Genomic DNA, 13572 nt, shown 5'->3' on the forward strand with positions numbered 1-13572 from the left:
AGAGCCGGTGGAAACACACCATAAATATATGGGAAAATGTGTCTACTTCTCACTGGATTTACAATGTCAGTAAATATTTTTATGGAGGATTTATTTTAAATTTTGTCTCAATTGATAGTTTGTGGTCATCTTCAATAGTACATGATATTGATTTTGTAAATATACTCCCATTCAGAAAAAAGTATGGAACATATGAGGGGACACCAACATGACAGCCGGTATTGTCCAGTGGTCAAATCACAAATCTTGAAGCTTCAAAATGGGAACTCTTTTTTTCTAAATGAAAGACTACATCCATGTTTATACACAGTCTACGATCTTCCCTCCACGGGCTCTCTACCTCTGTCTGCCCCGTGGCTGCCGGTGTCTCTCCTCTGTGTCACTCTGGCCTCCTCTCCCTCTGGATGGGGAGCGAGTACGATTTCTGGGGCTGCTGGAGCTTCTGATGCCTATGGAGGCTCTGCGATGGACCTGCGGGAACACAGAAACAAAGACAGAGCTCCTAATCTGCCACCAGTCAACACGTAACGCCACAGAAGACGGACGACTCTACACCTGATGGTCCTTCAGTACCTGTCCTGGGTTGGGATTTGTCGAGGCCTTGATGGGAAGGATCTGAGGGTCAGACTGGGTCATGGTGTTATCGCTGTTAGCACGCAGCAGGTGGTGGGAGTGGAGCGAGGGGAGAGGCAGCGTGTGGGAGCTCTCTCTGCGTTTGGGAACATACTTTGGCGATTCCAAAAAGGGCACTGAAGACAGAGGTGTGAGACGTGGTGGTGAGGATCACACAGTGAGGATTCAGAGCTCAGTATCATGTGCAGGGGATGGAATAGGAGGACAAATCAGGAAGGTTGTTAGGGGGAAAATGAGACAAAAGACAAGGAAGGTGTTGGAAATGATTGATTAAATATCTAAAAGGCCCAGTGTTTAGCATTATGTTGTGTATAATCACTTTAAAAATAAACTATTTCAGTGGCTTGAATGGACAAGAGGAAGATTAGTATACAAACAAAGAAGAACAAGATCCTGTCTGGCATGTAGAGGCCACCGTAGTTCCTAGAGGCACTTGGGTAAAGGGAATCAGAGTCATCTGATTGTCACAATTTGCAGTCTCAACAAAAGCTGTTGCAAATTCGTACACACTGGACCTTTAAATATTGAATTACTCCTTCAAAAGAGAAAAGTTTGGCACAAAGTCTTACCTACGTCAGAGTCTTTGTGGTTTTTGATGATTTCCCCAAGTTCAAAGTGACCAGACATTACAGCGAGCTGCGAGCACAGAACAAAAAAAAACGCAATTATTGCGTTGTCTCCTTTCCTCTTTAGTTTCTGTTCATCAGAGCTTCCCTTAAAACATGTAAAACATAGCTCTCAATAATAATTACATCACCATTTACCTGAAAAGGGGTCTGACCATGTTTGTTCTTTGCCTCCTTATTTGCTCCCCTGTACAGAAGAACACGGACACAGCTCTCCTGCTCTCACACACACACACACACACACAGAGGAAAACCTCAGTAATTATGAAGCTAATGACAGTTGAATCTTAGGGACCTGTTTCCATACTTGCCTTGTCGTACAGGGCAGAAATGTGAAGTGCGCTGTTCCCTGAGGCATTTTGAGACGAAGTGTCGGCCCCATAAAACAGCAGATGCTCCAAGTGCTGGGAAAAGCCATTCTGGCATGCCTTTTAATGTTGAGAAAGTGATAGAGAGATCCACAATTTATCAGTGTTAAACGGCATGATAGGGCATAAGGAGACACCTTAAAGAGAAGAGGGTGGATTTATATACTGTAGTCCTGTTTCAGTGCAAAAGAATAAGGAACAATTTCACAAAAAGACATACACAGGGAAAGATTCTACATTTAGATCCGTAATTACTCTAACGTGAGAACAGGTCAGAGCCAATTACCTTGTACAATGGTGGAAAAGAAATGAAACAAACACACACAAACAAAAAAAAGAATATTAAAACAACAGAAATGAGCTTTCAGCAGCCAGTGAGGTTTCCTCATATTTTTTCTTTTCCTGCTGGGACTAAAATATCACAAGATGTTCAAAGTAAAGAAAGAAAGAAAACACGAGCGGCACGGCAAAACCAAAATAAAATACCATGACAACCGGCTCGCAGCACAAACGCATATTCACTATAACGTCACAGGGATATAATGTAGGCAATGCACCCGTCTCTGCAGTGAGAAACATCATAATTATGCAGTGCATCTTTCTAAACTGGGCTGGAGATGGTCAAGATGTTTGCACACATCAGCCTGATGATTTCTCAGGGGCCTGACATGCCTCTGACAGGCGGGCATGGATGGAGCGATGGCAGGATTAAAAAAAAAAAAAAAAAAAAAGGTACCTTATGCATTTCTTCCATTCCAAACTCCTCTTCGTCCCTGTGCTATGGAAAGAGAGAGGCAGAGAGAATGGAGAGATGAGTGAGGCAGGCCAACGGCGGAGAAGACGGGTGTGAGGAGCATGCTGAGGGACACTGGAACACAACATCAACAACGCAGATAAGACACAGGAATGTGGGTGCAGTGCTTCAGTTTACGTGCAGACAGACAGACAGACAAACTTTCCACTGGCACCTGATGGCTCTCGTCCCAGCCATTCTCGTCCCTCGTCCCCAGCTTTGCCCTATAATACAGCAAGGTTTCACAGCATGTTGTGTCGCCCCCTGTCAGTACAGTGTGGTACAGCGGGGTCAGGCCGTAGCGGTCTTTGTAGTCTGGAGATGCTCCGAGGGACAAGAGAGCCTATCAGCGAGAGACAATGAAGACTGTGTGTAAAGTGTGCGTGGACAGGAAGAAGCGTACTCTTTGAATTTAAATACTTAGAATTGTGTTTTGATTAAATCAAATAGATATATAAAAATATCACTTAAATGGACAGCAGACACAAAATCTACTCATAACATCAGAGAAGTACAGCGGCCTTGGAATACCAGACAGGATTTTGTCGTTCTCCATTTTGCAGAGTAAGAGTCAGCTTCAAAATACATCTAAAAAAGGCTTATTCTAAGGCCATTTAGCCAGTAAAACAACCTAAATGCTACACACTGGACCTTTAAGGATGCATTAAGTGCATTTATGTGGCTTTATTCAGTCCACATTGTTTGTTAATCTGTGCCTGTGAGAACTTACGAGCAGCCCGGCGTGATTTTGAGCCCTGACGGCTTTGTGCACCGCCGTCAGACCGTCTCTGCTCCTGAAGTCCAAGTGAGCACCACCCAGAACCAGGAGCTTGATGCCCTCCACCGACAGGCCGGACTGCACGGCCACAGAGAGCGGGGTCTCTGACCCACAGTGGAGGTTTAAAGGTCAGGAACGGACGGCGGGTAGAAAAGTGAAAATCATTTACAGTGTCATTAACTTGAAAATATAAGAATAAGTTGGAATATCTTAGAGCAGGAGTCTCAATCACAAATAACCTGGGGGCCACTAAGCATCTAGTCTGGACAGCAGGGGGCCGGTCAAGTAGGGGTGAGCGATACGAGTTGATGATATCACAATATTCACTATTTCACAGAATTTCACAATAAAAGTGTCTTTACAAAACGTATTTATGATGCAAAATGAATCTATTGCTTCAAAAACATATAGAAGTAACTCATTACTATAACTTGATATTAAGTGGTGAGCCACGTTATGGCCCGCAGGCCGCAGGTTTGACACCTCTGCCATAGAGTGAGCATATACTGTACATACGCTTTGGACAAACTCACCTCCAGAGTCAGGGTCATGGAAATTTGGATCAAGACCTTTATCGAGGACTTTTGACATTTTCTCCATCGCTCCGGTCTGAATGTAATCCAGGAACTTCTTCAGACTGGCCTGGGCAGAAACAGAACAGGGGACGATGACAGTGAGTGAAAGTTGACTTCACGGTGTGTAGAACAGTAATGTTTGACAGTAAGTGAAGAGGGAGGGAAGAAATACCTTTGTGCTGAGCTTTGCCAGAGCCTTCTCGTCCAGGTTTGTCTGCTTGTAAACTCTAGTTTTGTACCTGAACTGAAAAACCAGACAAAGAGTTGTGAATCAGATTTTCAGTGACAGGATACGCAGATAAAGTCAATTAAAATGGTTCATATTATGGTACATTTGGGTTAGGGTTAGAAATAATAAAAAAAGCTCTGTTCCTCTTGTTAACTTCACTCTCCCACTCAAATTCACTGGAACATCAGCAAACTCTATACTGTACTTCTCTAAATGTGTATTTTTACATGTTTGTATTCAACCAGCTGGCATCTACAGTTTTCTTTAACACACAGCAAAAAATCTCAAGCCCCAATATACAGTAGGTCACATGATGGGACAAAACTGCATAGTCGCGAATGTAATAATATAACGTACTCAGATTCTCAGTGCTCTTACAAATGCAGTGATCTTAACGTGTTACAGCCCTTTAGGAATAAAAGACTTTGCTTTAAATCCCCAAACAACAAGAAATCCGATATGCTTCAAAATACAAGCCAGCTGAGGTCTGGTTGGTTTACAACCCACTCTTTCTCTCTCTCCCTCTCTCTCTCTGAATGTGATAGTGGTCGTCAATGAAAACCATGTGAATGTGAATGAATGTGCAGTCTTTACATCTGCGTGGTAACGACATCAAAACCATTCACACGAGGTGAGGGGAAGAGGACTGAGCTGATGGAACTGAAACACATACAGAGCAGCAGCTGCATTTTAGAGCATCAGAGATGTTTTGGACTAATAGCTGGAATACTGTCACTATTCCAGTGGTTGTACATTGTTAGAACTGGCAGCATTGATATCTACACCACACCAATGAACGCCGCTCTGATTGCAGCGCTGAACCGCACTCGATTCATTACTCCTCGTGTTATAAATACTTTTACTCGTGGTGCTGTGAGGAGATACGTGAATCTGGTTACGAGGCCTCATCAGTACACAGACATGCCCTCATATGGAACCATGTCAAGAATGTAAGCGCTCTGGTCTCAAGCCAAACCCTGGAGTGCATGATAGGATTTCAGCCCCACCCACAGCTCGAGAACGCTGCAACACTGCAACTTTGTCCACCAGAGGGCACTGTGGGATAATTCACAGCATGACACCACAGCTCAATGCAATTAGACATCATTTATGTGCATAAAATTATTGTCATTTTTACCTTTTTTGTTTTCTTTACTGAATGTAAATATGTAAAAATATCCGTGCACACAGTAATAATAATAATTTGTGGATCCATTGTGGGAATTCTAGGGAAAGGGAGGGATGTTAATGATGCCTCAATATTGTTTTTTTTTGTGAAGTCTATTTAGCAAATAAAGTATTTTAACATGGAACATTGATAACTGGCAGTGGGAAATAGTCATGTGAATGTGTTTTTGTTTAAGCCAATGTGGAATCAAAACCTAAAAAAAAAATCACAATTTACACTTCAAACATTACTCATTTGTCCTAATCTTGGTCGCAACGGAAGCCTAAAACAAGCAGTAATAATCAGAAGTGACTGACTCTTCTCTCTTATTTATGTATTCACCCTCTACAGCATTGTTGTTTTTCAGCTATTTGTTTTTTTATGATATTTTCCCTTCTTCTATGAGTTTAACGTTCATGTCTTGTGTTGTTTGCTAATGGTTCAAGACACATTTGGATAAAGATCAGTGAGAACATCGATCCATTCATCCATCTTCTACCACTTTATCCTCCACTTGAGTGTCGTGGGAGGAGCTAGAGTCCATCCCAACTGACGTAGGGAAATAAAGCATCTATCTATTTATCCACGTCATAGTTGTCTCAATATCACTGAATCCGTGGCAACTGGACTTCATAAACAAGCTTCCTTAGTTCTCAAGGACCTCAAGAAATCTACAAGTCCAGATTCTACTGATTCAGTGACATCAGGTGAATAAGTTACTCCTCACTCGTTTACTCAAAAACTCAATACTCTCAACACTCTTCCACTCGTTCCGTCTCCGTACCTCCAGGTAAGGCACGCCTTTCTCAAAGGACTGCGAGTATTCCCGCAGCGCTCGCTCCTCCTCCAGGAACTTGGCGTCCCGTCCTTCCCCGGCGGGCTGGAAGAGGCCGTAGTTGTAGACGTCCCACAGCGTCTCGCTGAGGGACAGGATGATCTGCTGCTTGGCGTTCCACGCGGTGCAGTCCTGGTCAAACTGGAGACACCTCTGACGGACGGGGGAGCAGAAGGGCACATTGGAGGTAAATTTAAATAAAAAGGTACCACAGGTATGTTGCAAACAATGTTTTTTTAACACAGGAGGCTAAAAATGTAAATCAGGCACTTAAGTGGAGCCAAATAATCTAAAAATGAACCTGGTTTAGAGTCCAATGTGAAACATAAGTACTTAAATTAGCTTAATCCCAACAAACTACAGTTACATTGTTTTGTATGGCATCAACTTGATTTACTTTTGATAAAATATCGCATTGTTAAGATTAAAATGAGTGATATTTTGCTATTCTGTTCGTTAATAAAACTTAAAATGCATCATATTGTGATATTGACTGAATACTTGTGTGGAGGATCAGAAGTGCCTTCATATTCAAAGCTATCGCCTTGTATTGATTCCCTCATCTTAAACCTCAGTCTCTGAGAATATCATTACAACAGTGTTCTTGAATTATATTATTACAGCTACACGCAGTCGGTTTGGTTAAATAATCTAGTCAAGCTCATTTCATTATAGCGGATTAATTATGTATCGCGACGTTTTTTACGTAATATTAACCAAATGCATGAATGCATGAGAATGTGTAGAGTGTGTGTGGAATATGAATACATTTACTTTTTTAATAATTGATCATCATCGGCCACATTCATGGAATTAAAATGACTTTACTACTCTTCTAGATCTAAATCACACTTTTTTTGCACGCCATTTTTTCCTCTTTACGCTTAATGAAGCGTTGTCATTTTTGTTGACAGATTTGAGCCACAACAGTCCAGAGAAGACTGGACTGGAGGGGAAAATCCTCCGTGTGTGTGAGGAACACTGACCGTGGATGTATTCTGCTTATGTGGTCTACCTAACACAATTTCACAGTGATTCCTGTGCAGCTCATCTTCTCGTATTATTACATTTTTTTCCCTGCATCTCAGCAGGAAGACAATCTTCTTGTGTCTCTTTCTTATTAAAGTCTGGAGCTGGAGGATGGAGCTGGAGTTGAGGGCTCTGAATGAGATGAATGTATGCATGTGTGCAGGCTATTGTTCCATATCAGAAAAAAAAAAATTGCACAGCTCAGCACACTTCCATGTCCCCTCTCCTCCCCCAGTGCTGCCCCCCCCCTCTATAACCCCCCCTCCCTTGACTAGTATGCACTATTTGATAGTGTAGCTAACTCCATTGGTATGGCAACCACTTCATTAGTGGAGGCAGGCACCCGTTGCCGTAGCAATGTCTTGGTGGTCCCTGGGAGGTAGACCACGTGATTGAGGACGTGCGTTTGTGTGTGTGCGCACACATTTAAGTGTCTGTGTGTGTGTGTGTGTTTGTACAGTATTTTCTCAGTGTTTGTGACTAAAACAGAGAGAGGTTACTCATCCCTGTGAGACACATCTAATGTAATACTGTATATTACAGTGACACTGCAGCGTTTTCTTTCCCCAAGATCTCTCTGTCGGTGCTTGTCCTCGCTCGCACGGGAGCATCATCTACAACTTCCACCGTGAAGTATAAGGGTATTTGAAAATGCATGGAGAGAGCATCCTCGCTCTTCATAGAATCCATTTCACTAGCTCTCGTCATCTCCCTTCAATTTGACTCAATAACATTTCCTGCTCTAAAGGTTTTGGGTGTGTTTTGTTTTTTTTGTGAGACCGACGACGGAGACCAAAGAGCAACACAGATGCCTTCTTTCTCTCTCTCTCTCTCTCTCTCTCTCTCAGAGTCACTTTACTTCCCCCGCTCTCCCCAAACTCATTAAAAACCTATTAGATAATTAGCAATTACTGTTATATTGAGGGCAGATTAGCTGACATGTGGAGCAGTCGGCATGTTCAGGGAGTTGAAAATGCAGGAAGGAAGATTGGAGGAGGGGTTACAGTTGGACAGCCATTCTCCCCTGAATGTGTGTGTGTGTGTGTGTGTGTGTGTACCTGGTATACTTGATTTTTAAAAATGACTAAATTTTAAGGTGAACACATGTTTTAAAGTTAGGCTGAGGTCAGGGTTAGGATTAGGCTAGTAGTTATTACAGTTAAGGTTAGAGGAAGTCTCCGGGAAATTAATATAAGTCAATGCAATGTCCTCTGAAGTCATGGAAACCAGTGTGTGTGTGTGTGTGTGTGTGTTGCTGGCCAATTCTCACCTGCTGCCACTGTACACCAGAGCTGCTCGAAGTGTAAAATGATCCTAACTTCCGTTTAGAAACTAATTATGAGCCGTACCTGACTGAGGGCAGATTGTTAAATGGTGTTGACTGAATACCTTGAATAATTTTTTTTTTCCCTACTTCCTTCAGGGACTCGTCCGTGAGGTTTTGTGGAATAACTGCAGAGTAAAAATGCTTTGAAATAAGACCTTTGTACAGTTGTGCAAACTATTTGGGTAACATTCAAAAATGTATGCATCAAGTACCCCCCCAACCCCCCCCCCATCCCCGGAGTACTTTTCAGCTACTAATTTGAAACAGATGCAGAGAAGTAAATGCAGCATTTGGGTGTGTAACAAAAAGCTGTTTTGGGAGAGGAAATAATTGTAGCCTCCATATGGAAAGATAGCAGCAAAAACAAGAAAGAAGGGGTGGATAAACAGAGGACTAGCACAGCAGTTCCTGAAGTGTCAGAGCAGCTTGAAGGCCTCACAACAAGAAATGTTTTCCTCTGCGGATGTTGAAGCGTTCTTACAAATCTATTCACCATTGTGTGTATGGGAATAACAGCAGTGTTACAGGCATTTTAATACCCATAATACACAAAACACAATAATAATCCCATAAAATGATATTTACATGTTTAGTTATGTGTCTGTACTGACATTAAAATTGCTGTATGGATATTGTAAAATATCCTGAAACCTTCTCACCATCTCCTGAAACTATCTAACTACTCAATCTAAATAAGTAATACCTGTGACACATCTTTGTAAACTCATCCTGTCTGTAAGGGATGCAGTGTGTAAAGTTTAGGAGTGTTCATTTGCAGAAATGTAATGTACATTGGCATACAATTAGTTTTTTGGTTTGGAATAAGCCATTTCTACGTACTTTAGGCATGGAATTTGCTTTACAGAGTCTGCCACTTTTATACAGCGGCCAAATGATGAGAAAAATCATCATTTGAGGTATAATAATATGATAATATGAAGGCCATAGCTCCCTGACGTGCTTGGGTAAGGGAAGGTGAAGTGGACGAGTCCTCTATTTGTTTCAATTCATTCATATATTAGAAGTCACTAATTCTTACACATTTGATTTATTTCGATGATTCCATTTTTTGTTAAATTGGGGGTCAACGAGAACCTGGGATTGTGTTATGAGGTGACTTTGTGTTGTGAGACGTTGACCATTGTGAGAACGTTCACCTACCGTTTGTTTGATGTCAGGAATCCCGACGCGAAACACCATCATTGTCAGGAAAGTGTCCTCGAGAGGAGCCATCGTGGTCATGCTGCGCTCCATGAGCGCCCGTCTCTTCTGCAGCACAGTCAGGCCTTGGTGGTGGGGCTTATTGGCCGCTTGGTGGTGTAGCAGGACTTGATTCGACATGTAAGCAATATTCTGGTTGCCCAGGTTGCCTGGCCTCAGAGGCCGATCTGCTCTCTGTCGCCCGACGACAACGGCCGAAGGTTTCACCACCTCTGCGCCTTTCCCTTCCCAGGATTGTCGTCCTCCTTTCATTTCCTTCTCCTCCAGCAGATCCTCTAACTCTCCATTCTCTGCGTCATATCCACCTTGCCCGTTTTTGAGTTCTCCTCTCCCCTGCTCCTCTTCCTCCTCCTCATCCTCTCCATCCTTGTCGTCCTGACTGGGATAAAAGTGCTCATTATTTCCCAGCATCCTTTGCTGTGCGGGGTCACTGCAGAGTAGGCTGAGTGACATAGCTGTCAGGAAGACAAAACATGGCTATCCCATGAGACTGGCTTCCTCCTTAGAAACATGCTGTTGGGAAACAGGCAGAGAAGGGAGTAAATATTTGTCATTAGCATTTCGCTGAAAGTGTGAACTTTACAAAATAAGACAAAGACACGTGCAATCATGGGAAAAATTACAGTCCGTAGGTGTGAATGAGCACAGAGCTGGTTCCACATTTCCCTTTTAGCCACTGGGAATGCAGCGGGGAATAGCAGACTGATGGAAGACAGGCTATACATACATACATATATATATATATATATATATATACATATACATATACATATATATATATATATATGTTGATATATATATACACAAACTCTGTGAATTTGTATCACAGGTTCTTGGCAGAAGAGAGTGAGCTGGATATGCTTCACAATTTAGCTTCACATGAGGTGAAGATTATTGCTGCTTTGTGATAATGGAGCCAGCGTATGTCTGAAGCATAAACCCAGGGCTAACGGTTAAGCATGCATGAAAAAATCCACCCTCAGCTACTGGTACGCTATAATATGCCACCACTCTTGGATGCAGGTGTTAGTTTTAAATGAGCTGCTCTGATGGAATCTCTTTGGTCTGTTTTCAGTGTCTTGACCATGTTGATATGGTTTAGAGAGGGAAAATAATTTCCACACATAACCTTGTGCAAACCTCTAGTCGTGTGCAGGCGACAACGGCCTCATTAATGGCAGTTTGTGTGTCAGTATACTACAGAAATAAAAGCACATTTATTTGAACAGGAAACAAAAGGCAGAAAAAAAATAATGCTCTGCTGTGTGTGTGTGTAGAAAGCACACAGTCAAGGGAACTTGTCCACACAGCATCTTTTAAATGCCCTCAAACACAGGCACCTGAAATCAGTGTGAAGTCCTTGAGCTGTGTATTTCTGGAAAACACTCTGAGGTTTGTACTTCTGTGACTATTTAGAGGACGTTTTTGAAGAACGGCAGTGCAATTTCCCTCCTTAGACATTTAGCATGCTTTTCCTGTCTGTGCACACACTCCAGGAAAAATAACCCGACTGGAGTTGTTCCAAGACGCGCTTTACCTCAACAACTTCATTTGGCATCACTCCACATTACAGTGTTTTTTTAGGAGATTTGGAGATTTCCTCAGCAAAGGCTTCCAGATAACTCAGTAAAGCTGTTTCGGGGGAAATCACATCTGAATATATTTGCATTCACTCTTTCAAATTGTGAGAATATACTTAATTCAGTTTGGTTTGAGAACGGCTGTGAAGGGTGCAGACGATTTTCTAGACGAGCCATTTTATGTGCAATCTCATTATACATAACACAACACACCGTACATAAAACCAAAATATCTTCATTAATATGATGTCAGTTGGCAAGTTAAGTGCACGTTGCATCACCAGCAGCTATTCCTTCAGGGTGGATTTTTCTTTTTTTTACTTTAAGTTCGTTTCACTACATCACTGTGCTTCAGATTTGGCATCGTGGCATCTCCATATGATCCGCCCCTGGTCTCTCTCTGGTAAAAGTCTGGCTACAAGGGGATTTGCCATCATGCAAATCTGGTCCACTGCCAATAACAGCCGCGTTAATGATGGCAAATGACACGGGGAGTCTCCCACCGTCTCATTGGCAGTTTGATGCTCTGAATATTACATGAGGTAGGAAATAGTCTTGAAAGATCAGATGGACAGAAGCAACTCATAATAGGTCACAGATCCAAACCCATTCAATCCCAGATTACCAACATGCAGAGTCAATAAATTAGTCAAAATATGGTGTTGATGGGAGGATTAAAGGGGCATTCAGTGATCTATGATTTATATCCTTAACCTCTATCAGTGCCCAAGGAACATCAACAGGCGCCTGGCCCAGATTATAGTGCCCTGCAAGTGACATAAATAATAATGTTGACATGAAGAAGGTAGCACATAGCACAGAGTTCCAACAGAAACATTAAATGGTGACGTCATAGCTTGAAAACAAAAAGGAATTGTTGTTGTTGTAAAGGTAGTTTGATCTTGACCGGGGGGCTCACGTTAGAGCTAATTCTTGTTTTAATTAAAGTGAGGCATCAGATGTTTGGTTAAGATGAAGAAATACTGTATGTTATTGTGTTCCTCTGTCTTTGATTGTATCTCAGTGACAACAAAAACAACATAATCATCTATGTCTGAAATATATTAAAATCAGATTTCCCCAACCATATTATTAAAAAACCTTTTAATAGCATCTTTCAAATGTCATAACTCTGAAGTCGGCAGGGTCTGAATGATTGATTTGGGTGAATGCAAAACAGTCTGAAAAAGTCTGATCTGATGACGTGTCAGTGGCCAAAGCTAAAGTCTGCTCGCTGAGCATTTCTGGGTAAATCAGGGGCAACGCAGCGGGAAGTGGATGGACTGCGGTTGATTTCCCACGATGCTCTCAGAGTGACAGGCTGGGCTGCTTTAACACTCTCAGAGCAACTAAACCATGGAAGACAACAAGGAGAGAAAATCTGAAGGCAATTCCTTGTGAAAAAGAAAAAAGATCTATCCAGTTAAAAAAAGGAATAAGCAATGAAATCTCTAACTACCCACATGTATTGGGGAGAGTTTTGGGGCCAGAAAACACATAATTGAACTGTTCTTCATTAAGTTTTCTCACCTCAGTGCATGGTTCTGTCTTGGGCTGTTTCCTGTTCTCATATGCTACACCTTGACCAAATCATATAGTCCCATAATGTACACGACCATATTTATGCTGACGACACCCAGTTGCACGTACCACTGAAACCCTCTTTTCCTGCCATACAGATACAAAATTATGGAAGTCTCAGAATCTTCTTAATGTTAATGATGAAAAGTCTGACGTCATTTTATTTGGTGCCTCAAATACAAGTGGTTTAAATTCTTGTACGATGAGTAGGTTAAAAGTGTTGTAAAGTCCTGCTTCATTCAACTTCTAGTAAGACTCCAAACTTGATTATTGTAATGCATTATGCTGCGGAATCAATCAAGGCTTTCCCTCCACCGCCTGTGGCTGGTCCAAAAACTGCTGCTACGAGGGCTAATCACGAGAACAACCAAATCAGCACTGGCACCCGATTAGTTTCTGTATTGATTTTTGAAAATTATTTCACTCACTCTCAAAGCATTAAATGGCCGCGCTTCTATCTATAGCAGGGAACTCCTAAATAGGGCAGCCCATGGCCAAGAGGAAAGGAATGGGGCTTGTAACCGGAAGATCTGGGGATGGGCCAAGGGCTTGGGTTCTTGGGTTCCCCTGAGCAAGGCACCCAATCCCCCATTGATCCCCGGGGACAGATAAGTGCCGCCCAGCTTGTGTGTATTCCTCACTGATGTATAAGAATGGGTTAAATGAAATTACTAATTCTATATTATGTTCCTGTCTGACCACTGGGATCAGCTAATGAAGCCCTCTTGTTATCCAAATTATCTCAATCTTTACTACTAGAGCCTCAACAATTTGGAACTCTCTCTCTCACCTAGTGACCTCTGACAAATTACATCCCTACCATTATTTA

The 13572-nt window shown here is 42.2% G+C and overlaps 1 protein-coding gene across 3 annotated transcripts in view; it reads right to left on the reverse strand.

The window, feature by feature from the left end:
* The window catches only part of LOC131448177 (SH3 and multiple ankyrin repeat domains protein 1-like), a 46164-nt gene that overhangs the window by 15687 nt on the left and 16905 nt on the right, over nt 1-13572 (reverse strand). For 2 of the 3 annotated variants that reach the window (XM_058620342.1, XM_058620343.1), the window contains 12 exons: nt 9523-10095; nt 5955-6158; nt 3946-4017; nt 3732-3840; nt 3151-3302; nt 2596-2763; nt 2364-2405; nt 1571-1687; nt 1398-1475; nt 1203-1269; nt 574-749; nt 341-471 (listed from right to left, as the gene is read on the reverse strand). In XM_058620342.1, the coding sequence (XP_058476325.1) occupies nt 341-471; nt 574-749; nt 1203-1269; nt 1398-1475; nt 1571-1687; nt 2364-2405; nt 2596-2763; nt 3151-3302; nt 3732-3840; nt 3946-4017; nt 5955-6158; nt 9523-10035 (1829 nt within the window). In that variant the 5' untranslated portion in view covers nt 10036-10095. The remainder of the gene's footprint in view (nt 1-340; nt 472-573; nt 750-1202; nt 1270-1397; nt 1476-1570; nt 1688-2363; nt 2406-2595; nt 2764-3150; nt 3303-3731; nt 3841-3945; nt 4018-5954; nt 6159-9522; nt 10096-13572) is intronic. The other variant, XM_058620344.1, reaches the window with a different exon arrangement.

This window comes from Solea solea, chromosome 21 (genome assembly GCF_958295425.1).
Source record: "Solea solea chromosome 21, fSolSol10.1, whole genome shotgun sequence".
Lineage (NCBI taxonomy): Eukaryota > Metazoa > Chordata > Actinopteri > Pleuronectiformes > Soleidae > Solea > Solea solea.